This window comes from Oncorhynchus keta, chromosome 6, assembly GCF_023373465.1.
Source record: "Oncorhynchus keta strain PuntledgeMale-10-30-2019 chromosome 6, Oket_V2, whole genome shotgun sequence".
NCBI classification, from domain to species: domain Eukaryota; kingdom Metazoa; phylum Chordata; class Actinopteri; order Salmoniformes; family Salmonidae; genus Oncorhynchus; species Oncorhynchus keta.
Window position 1 is genome coordinate 14,642,374 of NC_068426.1, and position 25,807 is coordinate 14,668,180.

Below are 25,807 nucleotides of genomic sequence, written 5' to 3' on the forward strand. Positions count from 1 at the left end.
GCGGTCTCCAACAGCCAACAGAACACCACACTTCTGCCATCACTTTACCTGGTCCCTAAATTGTAAATAATATTTTGTACAAGATGCCAATGAGTGATACTTTAAAACAATACATCAATCGAATGTAAAAAACAAAAAAACATTTTATTTCCATGTCATGCTGTACATTACATACATGTGCATGATGTCATGCTACAATACCGGTAATAAGGCAAAGATACTACAGCAAACCAGGCCGAGGGGTTTCCTCTTGCAAGACGAATCTGAACCGTGACCCTTGACCTCTGACCCCATAAGCAGCCCCAGAATCTTCCTTGATCCTGAGTTCCCATAGCTCAGCTCTCCAATGGCAGAATCCAACCAGATCTATGGGACTAATTTTCTAAGGGATCTACATTTAACAAACATTTTTTATTTTAACTTGGGATTGCACCAGACTTTTGAAGAGTCATGTTTCAGGAGAAAACCACACTGCAAGCAGTGGATGAAACAGGCTGTTCTCATCTCCAAGGCTATGCCCCAAGCATACACCATCTAAAGCTTCCACTCTGCCAAGATGCCTCTTTCAACAGTGCCGGCTGAGAAGAGTTTATTGGTGCAATGGCCAGGAGTTGTTTGACCAATAGCACACAACACCTCTGGCAACATATGATGGGCGTGACTTCCAAAAGTATCTTTTAATCACTGTCGCTGTCACTGTCACTGTCTCCTTCATCCTCTTCTTTCTCTTCCTGTTTTGCCTCAGTCTCTTCCATCAGTCCAGAAAAGAAGTCATCCCCACCCCCATAGGCTTTCTTGCTGAGGGACTTGAGGTTTCCATCTTTCTTCTTCCTCTTCCGGTAGTCACTGACTGTCATGTCGCGGAGACTTGAAATGTCCCAGAACTTGATCATCTGGTCGTGGGCACAGCTCGCCAGGAAACGTGAGTCGCGAGAGCGGGCAATTTGCTCAATAGGCTCCCCAACATGCTGCCCTATGCAGCCCAGTACCCGATTGGGCAGGAGGTTTATGGCACTGTCAAGAGGGAGAGATAGATTCTAATTAGTCTAAGTAAAACCTTCAGTACTGTATCACTGAAAACTAAAAATGGTCCCAAGGAAAAATCAAGCCATGTCATAAGTATGTTTGGCATACTCTTGCCCTCTATAGGAGATTTGAAGAACAACGCCTTGCAAAATAATCTCCCTCAAATCTGTGCTTTGCATGTTATCATCTAATGCAGATGAGAATTTAACATATTACTTCTAAATAATTAAAGTATCCAAAACCATTAAACTCTTTAGATCCTATATAAAATCCAACTGAACACTTGTAGAACACACCGTATAACTCCATCCATGGAGGCAGCACACAGTATACTGTCTGTAATGGGAACAATGCAGTCCACGGATTCTGCCTTCACAGCGAAGCGGTCACTGGTGGCTCCAAAGCCGTTCCAGTTGAAGATGTACATAGTCCCTTCACTGGAGCCACACACCACCTTCTTCCCTCGCTGTGTGACAAGGCAGGGAACAGTGGACAACTTAAGTTATTGACTCTGAACGTCTTTTTAGATAATGCAAGGATTTCAAGTGTCTCAGCCAGTAGACTAGCCAGTCCTGAACCTTCAGAGAAAGAGGATGAGACACTCACTTTCATAATGGCCACCGAGGTAAGGTCCCCACTCTGGAACTCTGACAGGAGCTCAAATCGCCGCCTCTTGATGTTGAAGACCCCCATCGTCCCATCACCACTGTGACATAAAACATAATTCATGTCAGTTGACAAGTCACATCTGTACATGCTAGTCTCAATGAATAGAGCCACTGAAAACACTTATTCAGTTATCCGTCCCCATCCCGTGTCTGAACTGAACTCTTACCTGGAGGTGAGAAGCATTCTCTTGGCCTGGTCAATAGCAATGCCGCTGATATAGTCATCATGATGCTTCAGGTCCATGAACGATGTGCCCTTCCTCATGTCCCAAACCTTCAGTGTCCCCCCATCATCCCCGGTGGCGAGCACATTCTCATCCACCAGCAGCAGTGCATTGATTGGGACACTGGTCAAATATTGGTGAAGGTGAGGAAACCAGACATTGCAACCACAATAGTGCAATACAATCATTAGGCACTCTCTGCTTTGGACAGTCTCAGAGTTAAGCAATTGGACAACATAATATTGAACAAGTGAGGGTGTAGAAAAAGAAACAAAAAGCCCTAAACTAGTGACATCAATGGAGTAAAGAGACTTTACCTGTGGGCTTTGGCGATGCGTGTGACAAGTTTTCCCCCTTCCACATCCATGAGATGGACTGACTTGTCTTTTGAAACGCTGAACAGTTCTACATACACAGAAAAGGAACTACTGGTTGATGTTTAACTATTTACGGCATAACAGACAGAAGGGCCCAGCAAGTTGTGTTGACCAACATGATGATAAAAATGTATCACAAGCTAAATAAGTTCAAGGCAACCAAACCCTACCAGTGATCACACTTACTCTGTCCATCATGAGAGAAAGCAACCTCCCTGCAGGACTTGAGGTGATGTCCAGACGACCATAGCTCCTTGCTCTCCCCCTCTGTGCATGAGTAGGAGTATCTGGGGATGCAAAACAATGACGTTCACTTCCACAATGGCACTTACATTTATGTAAATGTTAATAAGCATCACAAGTGGTTATATTTCTTACACGTAAATATCACCGTCAATATCCCCGGCAGCAAAAATATCTTGTTTTGGATGGAAGGCCAATGTGTTGACAATTGCGTCGAGTTTGATGTCCTCTGGCGTTTCACGAATCCTTGGCTCTCTTGGTTCCTCTGCCGGTTCGTCTTCCTAGGAGAATATGATAAAGAAAAGACTACTATAATAGGCTGTCATTAAATGTGATGACACCGAAGCACATTAGGCGCGGAGAAGCCTTATAACCTAGTTGCATGCATGATTGCTAATTACCTCAGAAACTTGATCTTTTTTCAAATCATCTTTTGTATCCTCTACCGACTCGTCCTATAGAATGGGATAGAAAAAGACTGTCAGATTGGCTTAATAAAATAGTTTAAATGTGGTGATGTACACATTCGGACAAGAGCTGAAGCATGTATGAATGGTTAGCTAACTTAGCTACCCCGGTATCTTCTGTTTTCAAATCATCAGAACCAGTCATTATCGAAATAGCCCCGACTTCCTGAATAATGTAGGCAAAAACAACACCATTGATAAGTCACAATCACGTTTAGCCATTGACAAAAACTTGTTTAAAGCGGGCAAACACCAGAATTGTCGTATGGTAAAGATACTCGTGGTCTCACCAAGGAAGCCGCCATTATGCATTCTGTAGACGTCAACCAAGCCAAAGATCCATTCAAACATGCAAATTTTGCAACGTTATTAACGTTGCGAAATTTACCAAAACGTTGCAAAATTAACCAGGCATACCCTCGGTTGGACCAAAAGCGGACAATGCCCATTAGGGCAGCAACAAACGCAAACAGAATTATTGTTTTTTTGCATAAAAAATACATCATAAAAATATCTGAAACTGGAAACACTTATCTCCCTCACTAGCTTTAAGCACCAGTTGTCAGAGCAGCTCACAGATTACTGCACCTGTACATAGCCCATCTATAATTTAGCCCAAACAACTACCTCTCCCCTTACTGTATTTATTTATTTTGCTCCTTTGCACCCCATTATTTCTATCTCTACTTTGCACATTCTTCCACTGCAAATCTACCATTCCAGTGTTTAACTTGCTATATTGTATTTACTTCGCCACCATGGCCTTGTTTTGCCTTTACTTCCCTTTTCTCACCTCATTTGCTCACATTGTATATAGACTTATTTTTCTACTGTATGACTGTATGTTTGTTTTACTCCATGTGTAACTCTGTTGTTGTATGTGTTGAACTGCTTTGCTTTATCATGGCCAGGTCACAAATGTAAATGAGAACTTGCTCTCAACTTGCCTACCTGGTTAAATAAAGGTGAAATAAAAAAAACATTCAGATAAATAAATGTATCTAGCTAGTTACACTGAAATAAAACATTGACATTTTTTCGAATGACTCCAACACAGACTGTAAAAAGCTCCAACGACTGCCACACGAGGTCTCCCTCCGCCAAATCCTACACAATTTTATAAATGGTGGATTACATTTTGTTGCTGAGGTTCATATCACATCCCTTTGCTCCTATGAAGCCTACTGCTTATCAGATCATGGGTCCATAGATCAAGGTTTTTAGTGGCCCTAAAGCTAAATTTGATCTTTGGCCCCAACACATAGTGACATCAACCATTGATCTCGAAAGTCTGCTGAGCTAAAGGCAAGGCATCATCTCAGGGAGCACAAGTCTTCAGGTCTCAGACGGACGAGGTTAATCACCAGAGCGTTATTCACTGAACAACCTCTGTTAATGACTGTATAGTGGGTGCACATTTGTGTTTTTGCCCTAGCAGTACACAGCTCACCACAGGAACAGGATTAAGAAACACTTCTGTAGCAAATGGTGGTGGGAGAGTGTATATTGCATTAACGAGAATTAGAATAGATTTATTGATTAATTGATTGATTGATTAATGTTGATCACATCTCTGAAAAATAGCTGCCATTAGAAAACATGTGGATATTATTATTATTTTATTATTATGTTTTACGTTTGTATTCTGTTTAGGCTATCTTCATTTGGAAGTATGATATAGCCTACACCTGATAGGCTACCCACATACCCCCAATACTTTAAGGATGACAGCTTCTCCATCCTAGAGGGGGAGAGCAACAATTTCTTGGCCCAGGGACACGTACTCGTCTGTGGTGACCTAAATGCCAGAACTGGACAAGAACTTGATACCCTCAGCACACAGGGGGTACCTGGGGGGGCAGCATTCCCTCTCCCATATGCCCCCATAGACACAACTATGACAACATAACCAACAAAAATGGGTCACAACTCGTGCATCTCTGTTGGACGCTGGGTATGTACATACAGTGGCTTGCGAATGTATTTACCCCCCTTTGTTGCCTTACAACCGTTTGTATCATTTGATTTACACATGCCTACCACTTTGAAGATGCAAAATATGTTTTATTGTGAAGCAAACAAGAAATAAGACAAAAAAAAACAGAACTTGCGTGTGCATAACTATTCATCACCCCCAAAGTCAATACTTTGTAGAGCCACCTTTTACAGCAATTACAGCTGCAAGTATCTTGGGGTATGTCTCTATAAGCTTGGCACAACTAGCCACTAGAATTTTTGCCCATTCTTCAAAGCAAAACTGCTCCAGCTCCTTCAAGTTGGAATGCTTCCGCTAGCATACAGCAATCTGTACAGAGCAATCTGTAAAAAGTCATACCACAGCTTCTCAATTGGATTGAGGTCTGGGCTTTGACTAGGCCATTCCAAGACATTTAAATGTTTTTCCTTAAACCACTCGAGTGTTGCTTTAGCAGTATGCTTAGGGTCATTGTCCTGCTGGAAGGTGAACCTCCATCCCAGTCTCAAATCTCTGGAAGAATGAAACAGGTTTTCCTCAAGAATTTCCCTGTATTTAGCGCCATCCATCATTCCTTCAATTCTGACCAGTTTCCCAGTCCCTGCCAATGAATAACATCACCACAGCATGATGCTGCCACCACCATGCTTCACTGTGGGGATGGTGTTCTTGGGTGATTAGAGGTGTTGGGTTTGCGCCAGACATACCGTCTTCCTTGATGGCCAAAAAGCAACATTGTTGTCTCATCTGACTAGAGTTCCTTCTTCCATATGTTTGGGGAGCCTTATGGCGAACACCAAACGTGTTTGCTTATTTTCTTTAAGCAATGGCTTTTTCTGGCCACTCTTCTGTAAAGCCCAGCTCTGTGGAGTGTACTGCTTAAAAAGGTCCTATGGACAGATACTCCAATCTCCACTGTGGAGCTTTTCAGCTCCTTCAGGGTTATCTTTGGTCTCTTTGTTGCCTCTCTGATTAATGCCCTCCTTGCTTGGTCTGTGAGTTTTGGTGGACGGCCCTCTCTTGGCAGTTGTTGTGGTGCCATATTCTTTCCATTTTTTATCATGAATTTAATGGTGCTCCGTGGGATGTTTAAAGTTCAATATTTTTTTATAACCCAACCCTGAGCTGTACTTCTCCGCAACTTAGTCCCTGACCTGTTTGGAGAGCTCCTTGGTCTTCCTGGTACCCCTTGCTTAGTGGTGTTGCAGACTGAGGCCTTTCAGGACACACATATACATATATATACACACACACACACACACATGTGACAATTAGATTGCACACAGGTGGACTTTAATTGACTTCTGAAGGTAATTGGTTGCACCAGATCTTATTTAGGAGCATCATACCAAAGGGGATGAATACATATGCACACACTTTTCCATTTGTAATTTTTTTTAAACAAGTTATTTTTTTCATTTCACTTTTGTATATGTCCATTACATGAAATCCAAATAAATTCAATATAAATTACAGGTTGTTATGCAACAAAATAGGAAAAACGTCAAGGGGGATGAATACTTTTAAGGCACTGTAGTTAATATTAGGCTTTGAAGGGACTCTTAAGGTAGGTACACATAGCTCATCACTTGGCGGTAGTACTGTAGGCTACTTTATCACTGACCTCAATCCAGAGTCTCTTATAGCATTCACAGTCAGTCCACTGACACCCCTATCAGATCACACTCTACTTGAACAGCACTTTGCGCAATCATGAGGCATCAAAGCCAAAGGAACTGAATAATATTAAGACATGCAACAACAAATTCAATCCCTTCTAGACAAATTTCCCAGACAAAATGTTTCACTGTAATGGTGAAGGTGAAAACCTAAACAGGGAAGCTGAGAGGTCAAATATACTATCAAATCTAAAAAATGTCAAGCAGACAACCTAAGAAAATTAACAATGACAAATGGTTTGATGAAGGATGCTAAAACCTAACAAAGAAATTGAGAAACCTGTCCAACCAAAAACATAGACCCAGAAAACCTTGTTGAATCAAATCAAAAGTTTATTTGTCACGTGCGCTGAATACAACAAGTGTAGGTAGACCTTACAGTGAGATGCTTACAAACATGCTCTAACCAATAGTGCAAAAAAAGGTATAAGGTGAATATATACAGTAGCGAGGATATAAAAGTAGTGAGGCTACATACAGTCACCGGTTAGTTAGGCTGATTGAGGTAGTATGTAGATATGGTTAAAGTGTCTATGCATATATGAAGAGAGTAGCAGTAGCGTAAAAGAGGGGTTGGTGGGTGGGACACAATGCAGATAGCCCGGTTAGCCAATGTGCAGGAGCACTGGTTGGTCGGTCCAATTGAGGTAGTATGTACATGAATGTATAGTTAAAGTGACCATGCATATATGATAAACAGAGAGTAGCAGCAGCGTATAAAGAGGGGTTGGTGGGGGGGCACACAATGCAAATAGTCCGGGTAGCCATTTGATTACCTGTTCCGGAGCCTTATGGCTTGGGGGTAAAAACTGTTGAGAAGCCTTTTTGTCATAGACTTGGCACTCTGGTACCACTTGCCACCTGGTAGTAGAAAGAACAGGCTATAACTGGGGTCTTTAACAATTTTAGGGTCTTCCTCGGACACGCCTGGTGTAGAGGTCCTGGATTGCAGGGAGCTTAGCCCCAGTGATGTACTGGGCTGTACGCACTACTCTCTCTAGTGCCTTGCGGTCAGAGGCCGAGCAATTACCGTGCCAGGCAGTGATGCAGCCAGTCAGGATACTCTCCATGTTGCAGCTGTAGAACCTTTTGGGGATCTCAGGACCCATGCCAAATCTTTTTAGTTTCCTGAGGGGGAAATAGGCTTTGTCGTGCCCTCTTCACGACTGTCTTGGTTTGTTTGGACCATTCTAGTTTGTTGTTGTGGACACCAAGGAACTTGAAGCTCTCAACCTGCTCCACTGCAGCCCCGTTGATGAGAATGGGGGCGTGCTCGGTCCTCCTTTTCCTGTAGTCTACAATAATCTCCTTAGTCTTGGTTACATTGAGGGACAGGTCGACAAGTGAAAAGTATGGTCAGTAAAGAAAACTTTAAGCTTATCACTAAATTTTTAAAAAATTGTCAATACTTTGCCCCTTGATAACCAGCACACTTCTGTATGTTGTAAAAGCGTTACATGGTCGCTGCCCATATCATTGCATAATGCAGAAAATACACAAGAGTTCAGGGGCCTTGCTTTAACAAAGTTAACCATTTTCACTGTAGTGTCCAAAACATCTTTCAAGCGGTCAGGCATTCCCTTGGCAGTAAGAGCCTCTCGGTGGATGCTGCAGTGTACCCAAATGGCATCGGGAGCAACTGCTTGCACGCTCGTTACCACTCCATTATGTATCCCCGTCATGGCTTTTGTGGTATCAGTACAGATACCAACACATCTTGACCACCAAACTCCATTTGATGTCTCAAAGCTGTCCAGTACTTCAAAATATCCTCTCATGTTGTCCTGGTTTCCAAAAGAGGACGTCTTCCTTAATTAACCCCCCATAAATGTAGAGGACATATATCAGGAGTTGTGCCAAGGCCGCCACGTCTGTTGACTCATCCAGCTGTAACGCATATAATTCACTGGCTTGTATGCAAAGCAGTAATTTCAAAACATCTCCTGCGATGTCACTGATGCGTTGTGAAACAGTGTTTGATGAAGGCATTGTCTGTATAGTTTTTAGGGCCTTTTCCCCCAGAATTGTCCCAGCCATATCTGCGGCAGCAGGAAGAATTAAGTCCAATAGTATGGGGCTTACCTGTCCTAGACACTTGGTAGCTCACCATATAAGATGCTCCTTGTCCCTTCTTATTATTGTTATCTTGTTACTGCAGATTTCTTCGTCTGAAAAGGAGTAAGGGTCAGACCAAGATGCGGCATGGTAAGTGTTCGTCATTTTAATGGAAAAACTGAACACTTTCAAAACCACAATGTGACAACTGTGACTCTACTGAACCACTGTGCTAACAAGCAACATAACATAGACAATCACCCACAACCCACAATGACAAAACAGGCTACTGAAATATGGTTCCCAATCAGAGACAATGACTAACACCTGCATCTGATTGAGAACCATATCAGGCCAAACACAGAAACAGACAAACTAGACATACAACATAGAATGCCCACTCAGATCACACCCTGACCAAACAAAACATATAAACATACAAAGCAAACTATGGTCAGGGCGTGACATATCTTTTACTTTTGTACAGGTCTTACTCCTCAAAAGTCGTCTTTATTCTCGCAAAAAACCTCCTGTGGCTTATTTTTCAAATTGTCATGTTTCGTTTCTAAATGTCTGCACAAGAGTGAAGATTTCCTGCGAGAGAGTAACGGTTAATGGGATTGAATGTTAACTATTTGACTAGGCTACCTGTATTTGACATTGTGTTGTTATTTCGCTGAACACTAGATGGTTTAAGTTTATTTTTGGCAGTGAAACGAGGCTACTCAGGCGAGAAAAAACCTCACCCAAATGTATAGCCCTGTTGGAAAATGTACTGTTTGAAAATGTGAAGAAAATGTTATCTATATTTCTAAAATATAGATTCACATTTCTAAAAATGTGAATCACATTTTTATTTGGCATTGCGAGTACCCCAGTTTAGGAATACCTGCCCTAGAGCACACAAAAAACTATACATACCTCGGCCTAAACATCAGCGCCACAGGTACCTTCCATAAAGCTGTGAACGATCTGAGAGACAAGGCAAGAAGGGCCTTCTATGCCATCAAAATGAACATAAAATTCGCCATACCAATTAGGATCTGGCAGACCTGGCTCTCAAGAGAAGACAGGCTATGTGCACGCTGCCCAAAAAATGAGGTGGAAACTGAGCTGCACTTCCTAACCTCCTGTCAAATGTATGACCATATTAGAGACACATATTTCCCTCAGATTACACAGATTTACAAATAATTTGAAAAGAAACCATTTTGATAAACTCCCATATCTATTGGGTGAAATACCACAGTGTGCAATGACAGCAGAAAGATTTGTGACCTGTTGCCAAAAGAAAAGGGCAACCAGTGAAGAACAAACACCATTGTAAATACAACCCATATTTATGTTTAACTATTTGCGCATCACTACTACGCTGTATATAGTCATAATATGACATTTGAAATGTATTTATTACTTTAATGTTTACTGTAAATTTGTTATAGTTTATTTCACTTTTGTTTATGATCTATTTCACGTGGTTTGGCAATGTAAAGATATGTTTTCCATGCCAATAAAGCCCCTTAAATTGAATAGTTAAAATACAAAGCCTTGTGAAGGCACTAGGACCCAGGGCCTTTTGTTTTGCCTTTTGAATGCCACTGTACAAGGAGGCGGGTGTTGTTGGGAAAGAGGTAGGCTGTCTGTCATAGAGGTTACTATCATCAGTTCGTGATAATTAGCGTATTTTGATGACTTGATAATGGCCGAGGTGTTATCAGGCACATGATTTGTTATAGGATTTTGCTATTCGGCGAACACTCGCGGCCGGACAAGGTCGAAAACCGGGAAAATAGACCGCGCATCTAATTTACACCATGGCTACTGAGTTGACCATTTCAGAATCAGCAGTCCCGTTGAGTGAGCCCCATCAGGTTGAAGACGAAGAGCATTGGCTGTATGGGGGTGAATATACAATGTATCCACATGGATACACAAGGCATGCGCTAAACAGTTCCTCAGATGTTGATCAAGATTAATTGAGACAGTTAACAAACGCACAACACCAACCACCGGCTTCACGGATGATGCTTGGTCCAAAACATATAGGAGCCCTACGCATCGCACATTTTTGCACATCTCGTGGTGTCTTTTTTGTGGAGTGTTTTGATTTATCTTAGGATGCACACCTAATATGATTTTATCATGTACATTTTCCCCTGCAAAATCTGCAGTATGGTTTGGCAGCTCAGCCCAAAACAAATTGGCTCCAAAACGCTCTTGTCTTAAATGTTAGGCGACTGGCAATAAATGCATCGACCTTCAATCATCATGTCATCTTTTCTTAGGGGAAAACACCAAGAAACAAAATGCCCCCGAGGGTTTGCCTGGGTAAGAATGTAACTTTCCTGCTCACTTGATCCTCTCACCCAAATTCACTCAAGGCACATGATGTTCCAAATATTATTTGACATGCTATTACAATGTAACTACAATAATTCCCCCCTCTGCTTATTAGGCCTGGTGACTCCCTTCAGCTGACTTCAATGGGCAATACCCTTCAGCTGACTTCAATGGGCAATACCGAAGAGAAGGATGCTGCATCACAGGCATGGCATGGGGGCAATATCATCTACATTTCTTATCACATAGATAAATAGTTAGTTCTAAAACATTTTCACAATGTAGGCTAAAGAGTTACCATTGTATCTTAACAGCTGTTGTAAGTTGTTACATAATAGTACACCGGTGTTATTAGTTGCATAGCTTTTCTCTCGGAGAAAATGGATATTCCAAAACCTCTGATGGTTCATTCATACTGTAACACAGCGATGAGATCCAACCAATAGAAATAGAGGAACCTCTCACAGGCAACCAATGAGCTGTGTGTTGGTTTACGTAATGGTGCAGGTGTGAGCGTTCATTTTGTAGTGTTAACCCTATCAGTCCCGAGACTCCCTCAAAAATCTGCTTATCTGACTTTCATTTATCTGCATGTCCAGACTTTATATTTAGCCTCACAATTAAGTATTTTACCATTTTATTTTCAGGACAACAAGGGCTTTAAGTAGAACACAAAACTATTTAACATAAACAGTTGTATTCATGAGTTTTTTTGACAAATGTCAATTTAAAAAAGCTAAATCCGTCAAAGTAAAAACCTGATAAAAATGTATTTGTATGAATGCTGTAATTACAGAAATGGTTTGCTTACTGGGAAATAAATATCCAACTTGTCAGTGACAACTGTGTGAAGTTTAGAGTTCATGACAGCAGCTATATGTGAGCTTATTACAGTATTATAGACCCTTTGTCCTGGGATTTCCTATGATCTATGTAGAAGAACCCCTTACCTTCTAACGACTCTTCCCTTACGGAAACAATTGTAGTTAGAGTGAAGTACAACTGCAGTATGCTGCAAATACTGCGTCCAAAATAACACTGTTTTTTTACTGCAGTAATTTTGCAGTGTAACTGCAGTTAGAGTGCAGTATAAATGCAATTCAACTGCAGTACACCGCAGTTATTTTGCAATTACTGTGTCCAGAATACCACAGTCGACTGCAGTTACTGCACTTTTGCGGCAGTTTCAAAACTGCAATCTTTGTTTTTTTTAAGGGTTGTGTGGCTTGTTAGCGTCACAGAGCAAAACATGCTTGTGTTTGTGAGAGTCTCATCTTTTCATAGATAGCTTTTAATAGTTTCTAGCGTAAACCATTCAGACCATTCGGGATCTGCCCTTTTCTCAGAAACACAGCTTTAGCTCAGGCCCCGTTAATCACATAGACTAATGGATGGTATCTACAGATGCAGAAGAAATAGAATAATCCAATGGTACAACCTACTGTAGCTCAAAGACACAATGTTTAAAAGGGGCTAGAAGTACAAAATGGGCGACTCAACGGGGTTAATGTTACTATGCTCCTCCCTTTTTTCAACAGGAAGCCAAAGGTACTGAAGGTGAAGAGGAGGACAGTGACAGTGATGACGAGGATGACGTCAAGGTCACCATTGGTAACATCAAAACTGGTGCACCTTCCTACATGTAAGTGTACTTGCGCATCCCGAGAGACAGTTGCTTTTCCAAAAAACTGTGTTAAGTCAGAGGGTTAAATACAGGGCCTTCAGAAAGTATTCACACCCCTTGACTTTTTCCTCATTTTGTTGTGTTACAGCCAGAATTTCAAATTGATTACATTTCGATTTTGTGTTACTGTCCTACACTCAATACCCCATAATGTCAAAGTGGAATTATATTTTTAGAAATTTTTACAAATTAATACAAAATTTAAAGCTGAAATGTCTTGAGTCAATAAGTATTCAACCCCTTTGTTATGGCAAGCCTAAATAAGTTCAGGAGAACATTTTTATCTGTAAGGTCCCTCGTGGATTTCAAACACAGATTCATGGTTTTCAAATGCCTCGCAAAGAAGGACATCTATTGGTAGATGGGTAAAAAAAAAAAGCAGACAGAATATCCCTTTGAAGATGATGAAGTTATTAATTACACTTTGGATGATGTATCAATACACCCAGTCGCTACAAAGATACAGGTGTCCTTCCTAATTCAGCTGCCGGAAAGGAAAGAAACCGCTCAGGGATTTCACCATAAGGCCAGTGGTAACTTGAAAACAGTTTCAGAGTTTAATGGCTATGACAGGAGAAAACTGAGGATGAATCAACAACATTGTAGTTACTCCACAATACTAACCTAAATGACAAAGTGAAAAGAAGGAAGACTGAACAGAATAAAAATATTCCAAAACATCCATCTTGTTTGCAACAAGGCACTAAAGTAATTCTGCAAATAATGTGGCAAAGAAATTAACGTTATGTTCTGAATACAAAACATTATGTTTGTGGCAAATCCAACACCACACATCACTGAGCACCACTCTTCATATTTTCAAGCATGGTGGTGGCTGCATCATGTTATGGGTATGTTTGTCATCGGAAAGAACTCGGGAGTTTTTTTAATAAAAAGAAAATGGAATAGAGCTAAGCACAGGCATAATCCTAGAGGAAACCCTGGTTCAGTCTTTTTTTCCAACAGACTCTAGGAGACAAATTCACCTTTCACCAGGACAATAACCTGAAACACAAGGCCAAATATAGTTGAGTTGCTTACCAAGATTACATGTAATACTCCTAAGTGGCCTGGTTACAGTTTTGACTTGAATCAACTTTAAAATCTCTGGCAAGACATAAAAATGGCTGTCTAGTAATGATCAACAACCAACTTGACAAGAGCTTGAAGAATTTTAAAAAGAATAATGTGCAAATATTGTATAATCCAGGTGTGCAAAGCTCTTACAGACTTACCCAGAAAAAAACGCAGCTGTAATCGCTGCTAAAGGTGATTCTAACATGTATTGACTCAGGGGATTGAATACTTACGTAAATGAGATATTTCAGTATTTCATTTTAAATACATTTGCAAAAATGTCAAAAACATGTTTTCACTTTGTCATTTATGGGGTATTGTGTGTAGACAGGTGAGGGTAAAAAAAAGTACATTCAAAATGTAATACATTTTGAAATACATTTTGAAATCAGGCTGTAACACAACACAACAGGCTGTAACGTAACAACATTTGGAATGTCAAGGGGTGTGAATACTTTCTGAGGGGCTGTGTAAACTGCTGTAATGAATAATAAAGACAGTATCACATTTGATTTAAAATCTGGGGAGCTAATAAAGGCCACTGGATACATTTAAAAAAATATCTTTCTGAATCTCTGCAGGGGAACGGGCATGAACCTGAGCTTGAAACCAGCTCGTTGCTATGCCTCAGCAGCAGCCAGTGAGTGAACTCGTCCTGTTTTGGGGGATTATATAAGGTGGGCAATAATGGTTTTATTGTATTTGTTGACTAATTCATAATGTTACTGTTTTGCTACAAGTTAAGCTGCAGCCCAAAGGGATAGATATAGAGACACTAGGGGCCTTCAATGGTGCACCAGTTGCGGAGGTGGAAATGGACATCTTTGAGGACAAACCATGGAGAAAGCCAGGTAAGGGGGTTGTTTACGTATACTGAACTGACCATTTGAATCTTTGAAGTAAAATTGCTGCAGATTGTTACAACATCAATTAGTTATTTTGTATGTTGTTCTGTCTCTAGGTGCCGACCTCTCAGACTACTTCAACTATGGTTTTAATGAGGAAACGTGGAAGGGATACTGTGAGAGACAGCGCAGACTACAGCTTGGCCTGGAGCCCAGTGCTCCTCTCAGTTTTGAAAACAAGATAACAGTGAGTCCTCAAAACATTGATTAATTATACCTACTTTATCACACTACTGTAAAACTTTCTGTTTGTCTCCAAACAGTGATGGTTAATACCTGCATTGCTCGCTGTTTGGGGTTTAGGCTGGGTTTCTGTACAGCACTTTGATATATCAGCTGATGTAAGAAGGGCTATATAAATACATTTGATTTGATTTGTTAAGAGTAGTTAACCTTTAAGATAGAATCCTGAAATGATATAATAACAAAGCGCCACCCTGCCTCAGTTTTGGTAAAAAGCTGAGAGATGAGCCTGAAGAAATGTAACCACTCTCAAATTCAAGACAAAGCAACAAAGTTATTATTACAAATAATATTTTTTAACAATGTTTTCAGGCTATGTAGTATTTGTTTACATTTACATTCTTTACAAACACTGGAGTGAAACAAGCTTATATTTTGGGTTCTGATATGGTATGACAGTTGAACTAAGCTCATGAGGCATTTATGAGTTATATTCTTAAAAAATGAATCGGTATATACAGTGCATTCAGAAAGCATTCATAGCCCTTAACCTTTTCATAACTTTTTCCACATTTTGTTGTGTTACAGCCTGAATTTAAAATGAATTCAATTGAGATTGTTTTTGTCATTTGTCTACACACAATAACCCATAATGTCAATGTGGAATTGTGTTTTTAGATATTTTTACAAATTAATAAAAAATTGAAAGCTGAAATGTCTTGAGTCAATAAGTATTCAACCCCTTTGTTTTGGCAAGCCTAAATAAGTTCAAGAGTAAAATTGTGCTTAATAAGTCACATAATAAGTTGCAGGGACTCACTCTGTGTGCAACAATAGTGTTTAACATGATTTTTCAATGACCACCTCATCTCTGTACCCCACACATACAATTATCTGTAAGGCTCCTTAGTCGAGCAGTGAATTTCAAACACAGATTCAACCACAAAGACCATGGAGATTTTCCAATGCCTTGCAAAGAAGGGCACCAATTGGTAGATGGGTAAACATTTTAAAAAGCAGACAGTGAATATCCCTTTGAGCATAGTGATATTCAGTACACTTTGGATGGTGTATCAATTCACTACAAAGATACGGGCGTCCTTCCGAAGAGGAAGGAAACCGCTCAGGGATTTCACCATGTCAATGGTGACTTTAAAACAGTTCCAGAGTTTAGTGGTTGTGATAGGAGAAAACTGAGATGGATAAACATTGTCGTTACTCCACAATACTAACCTAATTGATAGTGTGAAAAAAAGAAAGCCTGTACAGACTAAAAATCTTCCAAAAAAGCAGGCGTTAAAGTAATTCTACAAAAAAATCACTTTTTGTCCTGAATTCAAAGTGTTATGTTTGTGGCAAATCCAATACAACACAATACTGAGTACCACTCTTCATATTTTGACGCATAGTGGTGGCTGCATCATGTTATGGGTATGCTTGTAGTCGTAAAGGACTGGGGAGTTTTTCAGGATAAAAAATAAACGGAATGGAGTTAAGCACAGGCAAATCCTAAAGGAAAACCTGGTTCAGTCTGTTTTCCACCAGACACTGGGTGATGAATTCACCTTTCAGCGGGACAATAACCTAAAACACAAGCACAAATCTACACTGGAGTTGCTTACCAAGAACACAGTGAATGTGTCTGAGTGGCCGAGTTACAGTCTTGACTTAAATCTGCTTGAAAATCTATGGTCAAGACTTGAAATGGTTTTCTAGCAATGATCATCAACCTTGAAGAATTTAGACATTTTTGAAAATAATAATTGGCAAATATTGTACAATCCAGGTGTGCAAAGCTCTTAGAGACTTATTCAGAAAGACTCACAGTGTGTAATCGCTGCAAAAGGTGATTCTAACATGTATTGACTCAGGGGTGTGAATACTTTGGTAAATAAGATATTTCTGTATTTCATTTTCAATAAATGTGCAAACATTTCTAAAAGCATGCTTTAACCTTTTCATTATGAGATATTGTGTGTAAATGTGTGAGAGAAAAAAAATGTCATACATTTTTTATTCAAGCTGTAACAAACACAACAAATGTGGAATAAGTCAAGGGGTATGAATACTTTCTAAAGGCACTGTATCATTCATTTATTAGTCAAAAAATGTATGTAGCAATTAATGATTCTATCTTTAATCATGAAGAAAGACAGGAAATGTAGTTATGTGAACTGAAATAAAATAGACTGGCCCAGCCAAGGAAAAGCTGCTGTTTCCTGTGTCAGATTTCTCATCCCACACTTAAATCAAGACCAGACCCCACTGGATTTGGCCCCAAGTCAAATAATACATTAATAATTCCATTGATAATAATATTACTAATGTTAATATAAAATAATAGTCTATCTTATTTCTAAATGTGATATAGTACTAACATAGATTTGATTATATTAACAGTGATATTTTGCGGGTGGGAAATAATTGGATAATTGTTTTATTTTCGAGGTTCAGCAGGGAAGGGCAACCACTTTAGAAAAGGATACAGAACCGTCTTCTATCAAGCCTGATTACAAGCCAGACTTTCCCCCTGCTTCAGTCTTGGCCCTCGCTGCCAACAGACTGAAGGCAGGACCCCCACCTAACAGGTAAACACGTCAGAGGGATTCAGACTGTTACTAACAGAGAGAGGCTGCTGCCTACATACAGACTTGAAATAATTTGCCACTTTAATAAATGGATCACTAGTCACTTTAATAATGGCACTTTAATAATGTTTACATATCTTGCATTACTCATCTCATATGTATATACAGTATTTTATACCATCTATTGCATCTTGCCTATGCCGCTCTGTCATTGCTCATCCATATATTTCTATGTAAAGTCAGCAAAAAAAGAAACATCCCTTTTTCAGGATCCTGTCTTTCAAATAATTCGTAAAAATCCAAATAACTTTACTTTTTTTTAATTGTAAAGGGTTTAAACACTGTTTCCCATGCTTGTTCAATGAACCATAAACAATTAATGAACATGCACCTGTGGAACAGTCGTTAAGACACTAACAGCTTACAGACGGTAGGAAATTAAGGTCACAGTTATGAAAACTTAGGACACTAAAGAGGCCTTTCTACTGACTCTGAAAAACACCAAAAGAAAGATACCCAGAGTCCCTGCTCATCTGCGTGAACGTGCCTTAAGCATGCTGCAAGGAGGCATGAGGACTGCAGATGTGGCCAAGGCAATAAATTCCAATGTCCGTAGTGTGAGGCGTCTAAAACGGCGCTACATGGAGACAGAATGGACAGCTGATCGTCCTCACAGTGGCAGACCACGTGTAACAACACCTGCACAGGATCGGTACATCCAAACATCACACCTGCGGGACAGGACAGGTGTGGCACAATCCCTCCATCAGTGCTCAGACTGTCCACAATAGGCTGAGAGAGGGGACTGAGGGCTTGTAGGCCTGTTATAAGGCAACTGCAGACATCACACCATTGCCTATGGGACAGGATGGCAACAACAACTGCCCGTCTCACCAAGTTACACCAGGAACGCACAATCCCTCCATCAGTGCTCAGACTGTCCACAATAGGCTGAGAGGGTGTACTGAGGAAGCTTGTAGGCCTGTTATACCCTCCAGGCAGGTCCTCACCAGACATCACTGGCAACAATCCCATTGCCTATGGGCACAAACCCACCGTGCTGACTGTTACTTTTCATTTGACCCCCCCGCCCCCTTTGTTCAGGAGAGTGGGGTAACATCTCACCAGACAAGACTAGCAAAAGTGCTCTTCACTGACGTTCTAGTTAAGTCTATGGTTTGTCACGCCCTGTCAAAGTATTTTGGTTCTCAATCAGTGTGCAGGTGTTTATGTTGTCTCTGATTGGGGAACCATAGTGGTTCTTCAGAGGCAGCCATATTCTTTGTGTGTTTCGTGGGTGATTGTCCTTAGTGTCTTGATGTCCTTGTTCTGTGTGTATGTGCACCAGTATTAGGCTGTTTCGGTTTTCGTTACGTTTATTGTTTTGTAGTGTTTGTATTGATTTGTGTTTACGTTTTGTTCATTAAACATGGATCGCAATCTACACGCTGCATTTTGGTCCGACTCACCTTCACCACAAGAGAACCGTTACAGAATCACCCACCACAAACGGACCAAGCAGCGTGTCAACAGGCAGGAGCCACAGGAGAAGCAACAAAGGCAGCAACAGCGGCGCAATGAGGATTGGACATGGGACGATATATTGGATGGCAAGGGTTGCTACACATGGGAGGAGATCTTGGTGGGAAGGGATCACTTTCCATGGGAACAGGTGGAGGAACTTAGGAGAGCAGAGGCAGCCGGAGAGAGGAGCCGGCGATACGAGGGAACACGGTTAGCAAGCACCAAAAATTTCTTGGGGGCTCACAGGGAGTATGGCTACGCCAGGTAGGAGACCTGCGCAAACTCCCTGTGCTTACCGGGGGGCTAGAGAGACCGGGCAGGCACCGTGTTATGCTGTGGTGCGCACAGTGTCTCCAGTGCGGGTGCATAGCCCGGTGCGGTATATTCCAGCTCCGCGTATCGGCCGGGCTAGATTGAGCGTCGAGCCAAATGCCATGAAGCCGGCTCTACGCATCTGGCCCCCAGTGCGTCTCCTTGGGCCGGCTTACATGGCACCAGCCTTACGCTCGGTGTCTCCGGTTCGCCTGCATAGCCCAGTGCGGGCTATTCCACCTCGCCGCACTGGCAGGGAGACCGAGAGCATTCAACCGGGTAAGGTTGGGCAGGCTCGGTGCTCAAGAGCTCCAGTGCGCCTGCACAGTCCGGTCTATCCAGTACCACCTCCACACCCCAGCCCTCCGGTAGCACCTCCCCGCACCAGGCTTCCTGTGCGTGTTCTTGGTCCAGTCCCACCAGTGCCAGCACCACGCATCAGGCCTACAGTGCACCTCGCCTCTCCAGCGCTGCCGGGGTCTCCCGCCTGTTCAGCGCAGCTAGAGCCTTCCTCCTCTACAGCGCTGCTGGAGTCTCCCGCCTGTTCAGCGCTGCCAGAGCCTTCATCCTCTACAGTGCTGCTGGAGTCTCCTGCCTGTTCAGGGCAGCCAGTGCTGCCAGCCTGCATGGAGCAGCCAGAGCTGCCAGTCTACATGGAGCTGCCAGCCTGCATGGAGCAGCCAGAGCTGCCAGTCTACATGGAGCTGCCAGTCTGCATGAAGCAGCCAGACCTGCCAGTCTGCATGGAGCAGCCAGAGCTGCCAGTCTGCAAGGAGCTGCCAGTCTGCAAGGAGCTGCCAGTCTGCAAGGAGCTGCCAGTCTGCAAGGAGCTGCCAGTCTGTCAGCCACATGGAGCAGCCAGAGCTGCCAGTCTGTGGAGCAGCCAGAGCCGCAGTCAGAGCAGTCAGCCAGTCAGCCATGGAGCCAGACTCTTCCAGAGCCGCCAGTCAGCCAGACTCTTCCAGGAGCAGCCAGACTCTTCCAGATCCGCCAGTCAGACTCTTCCAGATCCGCCATCAGCAGACTCTTCCAGATCCAGTCAACCTGACTCTTCCTGTCAACCAGACTCTTCCAGATCCGCCAGTCAGCCAGACTCTTCCAGATCCGCCAGTCAGCCAGACTCTTCCAGATCCGCCAGTCAGCCAGACTCTTCCAGATCCGCCAGTCAACCAGACTCTTCCAGATCCGCCAGTCAACCAGACTCTTCCAGATCCGCCAGTCAACCAGACTCTTCCAGATCCGCCGGGATCTTCCAGATCCGCCGGGATCTGCCAGAACCGCCAGTCGGCCAGGATCCGCCAGTCGGCCAGGATCCGGCAGTCAGCCAGGATCTGCCAGATCCGCCAGTCAGCCAGGATCCGCCAGTCAGCCAGGATCTGCCGAAACCACCAGCCAGCCAGAATCTGGTAGATCCATCAACCTGCCTGAGCTTCCTCTCACTCCTGAGCTTCCTCTCACTCCTGAGCTTCCTCTCACTCCCGAGCTTCCTCTCACTCCCGAGCTTCCTTTCACTCCCGAGCTTCCTTTCACTCCCGAGCTTCCTTTCACTCCCGAGCTTCCTTTCACTCCCGAGCTTCCTTTCACTCCCGAGCTGCCTCAGTCCCGAGCTGCCCCTCAGTCCCGAGCTGCCCCTCAGTCCCGATCTGCTCCTCAGTCCAGTGGGGTTCTGGGTGAGGAATACGAGGCCATGGTCGGCGGCGAGGGTGGACTATCCAAGGACGCGAGGAGGCGGGACTAAGACAGTGTTTGAGTGGAGTCCACGTCCCGCGCCAGAGCCGCCACCATGGACAGACGCCCACCCGGACCCTCCCTATTGTTTTGAGGTGCGTTCGGCAGTCCGTTCTGTCACGCCCTGGTCGAAGTATTTTGTGTTTATCTTCATTTATTTGGTCAGGCCAGGGTGTGACATGGGTTTTTGTATGTGGTGTGTGTGTATTGGGATTGTAGCTTAGTGGGGTGTTCTAGTTAAGTCTATGACTGTCTGAAGTGGCTCTCAATCAGAGGCAGGTGTTTATCGTTGTCTCTGATTGGGAACCATATTTAGGCAGCCATATTCTTTGTGTGTTTTAATGGGTGATTGTCCTTAGTGTCTTGATGTCCTTGTTCTGTGTGTATGTGCACCAGTATTAGGCTGTTTCGGTTTTCGTTACGTTTATTGTTTTGTAGTGTTTGTATTGATTCGTGTTTACATTTGTTCATTAAACATGGATCGCAATCTACACACTGCATTTTGGTCCGACTCACCTTCACCACAAGAGAACCGTTACACAGTTGTTGAATCTTGTTATGTTCATACAAATATTTACACATGTTAAGTTTTCTGAAAATAAACACAGTTGACAGTGAGAGGACTTTTTTGTTATTGCTAGGTTTATATATTCCATTCCTTTACTTAGATTTGTGTGTATTATGTAGTTGTGGAATTGTTAACTTACATGTTAGATATTGCTGCACTGTCGGAACTAGAAACACAAGCATTCTGCTACCATCGCAATAACATCTGCTAACCATGTTTATGTGACCAGTAACATTTGATTTTATTTGAAAACCTGTTAATAAAGTTATGCTTAAATATGGAAGTAATAACCTCTACCTGTTCAAGCATCACACCAACTCAGTCTTGTCTCCCACAATGTCAGTTTGGCATAGAGGAAAGGGCGGTGTTGGGACATTCGGCTTTCTTACATCACTGCCTTATCCTCTTTTTGCGTTATTAGCTTGTTGTCCTAACGTAAACATTCCTGGACACAAAATAGTAGCTAGCAAGATGGAGATCACAGGGGTTATTTTTCATGAGTGCATTTCGCAAGTGGCTAGTTTGCATCAACCACCTTCACTAAAACCACTGCCAAGGTTTTGCCTGCAAAACTTTGGTTTCAAATCATGACATTCTGGCATTTCAGCCTCGTGATTTATTGGCTTTAAACATTTTTTTTGTCTCAATCATTAATCCCAGACCAAGTGCTGTTGCTGCCCTAGGTCTGGGATCTACGAGGCTAACTCAGATCTGGTACAACATTTTCCTAAAGAACTGGATTGTAAAGAGCTACGTTTGTTAAATACTTATTTTACACTTGGTAGAGAAATCATGTGAAGCATAAATGGCTCCTGACTGCAGTGAGAGAGAGTACAGATGTCTGTCATCTCTTTCTGTAGGAAATTGGGTGGAACTATTGATGTGATTGGTGGACAGACAGGAGCCATTCGCCGGGTTGAAGGCCGAAGGAGGGAAATGCAGGAACAGAATCCTATCCAGGTTAATCAGTTCACACATTCAATGATTTTATGTGATGAAGTCAAAGATAACTGCAGGCTAAGGAGAGTAAGACACACACCTACACCTATTGTTCTGCATCATTCAATGTTCTCAACAACTCTGCAGGTGCTCGGAGACCATGGTAACAAGGTACAACCCTTGGTTCCACCAGCAGGACCTCCTCTTCCTCTTCCAATGGGTATGCCCCCACCACACTTCCTGCATCCTCCTCCACCAGTATCTGGTATGCCCCCACCTCTTCACCCCCCAGGTAAGGTATCATTCTTTATCCAGAACATGAATGAAAGCATACCAAATGCATAGTATTGTGATATGATAAGGAGAGCCATGACAAATTATAACATAATGTTATAATACCTTTACATGTTTGGTCTCATTCTCAGGTATGCCCCCACCTTCCATTACAGGTAAGTTTTTAAAGCTAGACCACAAAACTCTGTGTAGTCCTTAGTTTCCTAGAGGATTCAAGAGAACTGCATTTTTATTGTAGTATGATAATATTATACAACATGCTTTGAAATGGCTGTAAACATGCATAAACATTCATCTAGAAATGTAATCTGAATGTCTATGCTACATAGTTATACTCAAGATCAAATATTTGTTGTTTGGTGATGATTACATACGGCTTTTCCCCTAGGCCTGTTTCTACCTCCCCTTGCTCCTCCCCCTACCTTGATGATGCCACCTGTGGATAGGTATGTGAGAGTCAATAGACTAATTAAAATGTACTAATGCATTAATAAGGTAATACGTTCAGACGCTGCTCTAAAGCCATGCCCAACTCCAAAATGTCTGCAAACCGGTTTGCCGGGCCACTCTTTTGATGATAGGACAGGTACCTCTGCTGTGCTATCAACCATAGCCACAGGAAGTAGGGGTGCTGAGGGTGCTGCAGTACCCCCTGAAATTTTTTCTCTCTCACAAAAGTAGTGCACTAGGCATTTAATAGTCCTGTATTAGCAGACCAATAGAGCAGTCTGTAAGCCATGCTAAAAATTCTTTCTGAAACAATTAGCACCCCCACCCCAAAACATCTTCCTGCAGCTCTACTATGGACTGCAGTGAGGCATCAGACTCAGACAACTTCTGTTTCATAAGCAGAGTACCAGTCAGAGCCTCTCTTTACTCTGCCACATTTGTGTGAATGTTTAAGTGATGGTCTTAATCCTGACAATGTGTCCTTCCCTGAATTACAGCAGTAGAGCCCCTCTTCCTTTTGGATACAACAGTGGAGGTATGTATCGTGTTTACCTGGCAGGTTCAAAATACAATTGTCATGCCTTATACTCCACACATCAAATAACTTCCCCTTGTATTGCAGTTAATGCAGTGTATTTTCTTTCAGAGTCAAGCTTCATTAGCTACCCTCCAGTCTCATCATCACACATGCCTTGGGGCTCTGTGCTGGAGAAGGGGGGGGAAGACAGAGGACGAGGGCATTGGGAGTACCAAGGAAGTCATAGTGAAAGAGACAGAGATCAAGAGAGAGGTCATACTCCAACCACCAGCGAATATAAGTGCGTCAACAAAGAAAAAGAAAGTTAAACAGTGTAGATACATTTGCTTATGTTTTGTGGTGAAATTGAACCTTCGCATGCCTTAAATTTCTCTCATCTGTCCTGATATCTGTCCTAGTGAGGATGACCGTTACCACTACTACAGCCATGATCGAGAGAGTGAGCGAGAATTTGAGCACAGTTACCTTCATGTTCACGACAGCAGCGGTGGGCGTAGCAGGGAGAGGGAGGAGCATCAGCGAGACAGACGCCATCGTGACAAAGAGGAGAGTGGTAAACACAAGTCTTCCAAACGGTGAGGGAAAGTTAGTATTGTCAGATTGAGAAAAAGGAAAATGCAGTAGGACAGAATTTGTGGTTTATTGCAAATATATTATACACACTTGGTTAGGTTTTACTTTACTGGCCTACATTTATGAGATTGATGAACATAAGCTACATTGATAAGCTTGTGGTTCTTTTTCACTAGCAATGTGTGGTTACTCACTTTAAGCCTTAAGATAAACGCTTACAAAAATGTTAACAGAATTATATTATATTATTCATTTCCTTACAGCAAGCAGCATGATGATGAGGGGGAGGGGCATCGTAGACACAAGCACAAGAAAAGCAAACGCAGCAAAGAGGACAAGGATGTCCCAGAGGATATGTTGGGGCGTGGGGAAGAGCACAAGGACTGAAAAAGGCAGAACATTGCGGCTCCATGGCTAGTTCTTTAATCTTTGTAAAAAGAAAATGACCATGGCTAGACAATTTTGATTTCTTGTAAGGAAAAATTTAATATGAAATGTCCATTTCAAGTGAAGTGATTGGAATCTCTTTCTTGAGAATGGCTTCTTAAGTTGTTTCAATGGTGTGTAGCCTAAAATACAAATGTAATCATACGAGAATGTTGATCAACTGCATCATTACATTGTCCAGATTCACAATTGTCACTGTTAGGACAGGCCCCATCTTGCTTTGTCATATTGTAAATATATAGAATGTAATTTATTTGCCAGAAGCCATTTCAAACACTGTGTTGATACCACTTTTTCTAAAAAAAATATTAGTTGATACAGATATGTCATCATGTAGATTAGATTCAAACTATAAAAATGTGTCCTATCTTCTGACATTCTGGCACTGAGTAGCATGGTATAATATAATACTGTATACTGTCGCCTCTCTTTACATTAAACTAAATCCTGACCTGGGTTTTACTATTTTTTTGTAATCTGTGACCATCGACCACTGTAGCTTAGTTTGTAATCACAGCAGGGTTTGAGAATTCACCCAATAAAAATACAGCAAATTCTAATTTTGTCTATGTCCAACAATTGCATGTAAAGTAGTGGTGATGAACCATCAGGTCATGGTACTGTAGACTTCTCATTTGACATTTGTTACATTTTGAAGGGTGCTATGACAATGTTGATGAGGCATATTCAAATTGATTTCATGGGGTTTAGATTATAATAGGAAATCATGTTGCATTTTATCTGCAATGTTTAAAATGATTGTGCCCCTTCTGAATAAACCCCTTATTACAAAGGCATTCGTGGGAGGTAGAAGTTGCACCTTCCACTGATACAGGGTCAGATATATTTTAGGTCCCATTGATTGTTGAGATTAAGGATGGGTATGACGATATAATCCTAGATCTGGGTTGTCACAAATTACCACAGCCACAAATTCGTAAAG

The 25,807-nt window shown here is 42.1% G+C and overlaps 2 protein-coding genes across 7 annotated transcripts; one reads left to right on the forward strand and one right to left on the reverse strand.

Annotated features, from left to right (window-relative positions):
- Positions 1–125: 125 nt before the first annotated feature.
- wdr55 (WD repeat domain 55) lies at positions 126–3,539 on the reverse strand. 2 transcript variants are annotated; one of them, XM_035771786.2, is made up of 10 exons: positions 3,296–3,539; positions 3,112–3,171; positions 2,940–2,993; positions 2,674–2,819; positions 2,482–2,582; positions 2,236–2,323; positions 1,862–2,041; positions 1,633–1,732; positions 1,323–1,492; positions 126–1,014 (listed from the first exon to the last, which is right to left on the reverse strand). In XM_035771786.2, exons 1-10 carry the CDS (start codon positions 3,509–3,511, stop codon positions 678–680), a joined length of 1,452 nt encoding a protein of 483 aa, XP_035627679.1. In that variant the 5' UTR covers positions 3,512–3,539; the 3' UTR covers positions 126–677. The 2 variants fall into 2 exon arrangements, with proteins under 2 accessions (XP_035627679.1, XP_035627680.1); XM_035771787.2 differs by lacking the exon at positions 3,296–3,539 and having other exon boundaries at positions 3,112–3,288.
- A 5,300-nt stretch (positions 3,540–8,839) lies between these two features.
- Positions 8,840–25,329, forward strand: LOC118385015 (pre-mRNA 3'-end-processing factor FIP1-like). 5 transcript variants are annotated; one of them, XM_035771792.2, is made up of 16 exons: positions 8,840–8,864; positions 11,000–11,042; positions 11,170–11,260; positions 12,593–12,696; positions 14,397–14,455; positions 14,556–14,666; positions 14,777–14,907; positions 17,352–17,491; positions 22,484–22,583; positions 22,710–22,854; positions 22,988–23,011; positions 23,245–23,302; positions 23,804–23,841; positions 23,953–24,124; positions 24,243–24,419; positions 24,681–25,329. In XM_035771792.2, exons 1-16 carry the CDS (start codon positions 8,855–8,857, stop codon positions 24,802–24,804), a joined length of 1,527 nt encoding a protein of 508 aa, XP_035627685.1. In that variant the 5' UTR covers positions 8,840–8,854; the 3' UTR covers positions 24,805–25,329. The 5 variants fall into 5 exon arrangements, with proteins under 5 accessions (XP_035627685.1, XP_035627681.1, XP_035627682.1 ...); XM_035771788.1 differs by lacking the exon at positions 8,840–8,864 and adding an exon at positions 10,320–10,616; XM_035771789.1 differs by lacking the exon at positions 8,840–8,864 and adding an exon at positions 10,320–10,616 and having other exon boundaries at positions 23,807–23,841.
- Positions 25,330–25,807: the final 478 nt, after the last annotated feature.

Excerpts from the sequence above, each read along its gene's own strand:
- wdr55 (XM_035771786.2), bottom strand. The coding sequence starts at position 3,511 with ATGATGTATTTTTTATGCAAAAAAACAATAATTCTGTTTGCGTTTGTT. Across the intron at positions 1,733-1,861 it reads AGAATGCTTCTCACCTCCAG|TGGTGATGGGACGATGGGGG; the intron begins GTAAGAGTTCAG and ends TTTATGTCACAG. Across the intron at positions 1,015-1,322 it reads TCCATGGATGGAGTTATACG|TGCCATAAACCTCCTGCCCA; the intron begins GTGTGTTCTACA and ends CCCTCTTGACAG.
- LOC118385015 (XM_035771788.1), top strand. The coding sequence starts at position 10,529 with ATGGCTACTGAGTTGACCATTTCAGAATCAGCAGTCCCGTTGAGTGAG. Across the intron at positions 14,908-17,351 it reads GTTTTGAAAACAAGATAACA|GTTCAGCAGGGAAGGGCAAC; the intron begins GTGAGTCCTCAA and ends TTTATTTTCGAG. Across the intron at positions 23,303-23,803 it reads ATGATGCCACCTGTGGATAG|CAGTAGAGCCCCTCTTCCTT; the intron begins GTATGTGAGAGT and ends CCTGAATTACAG.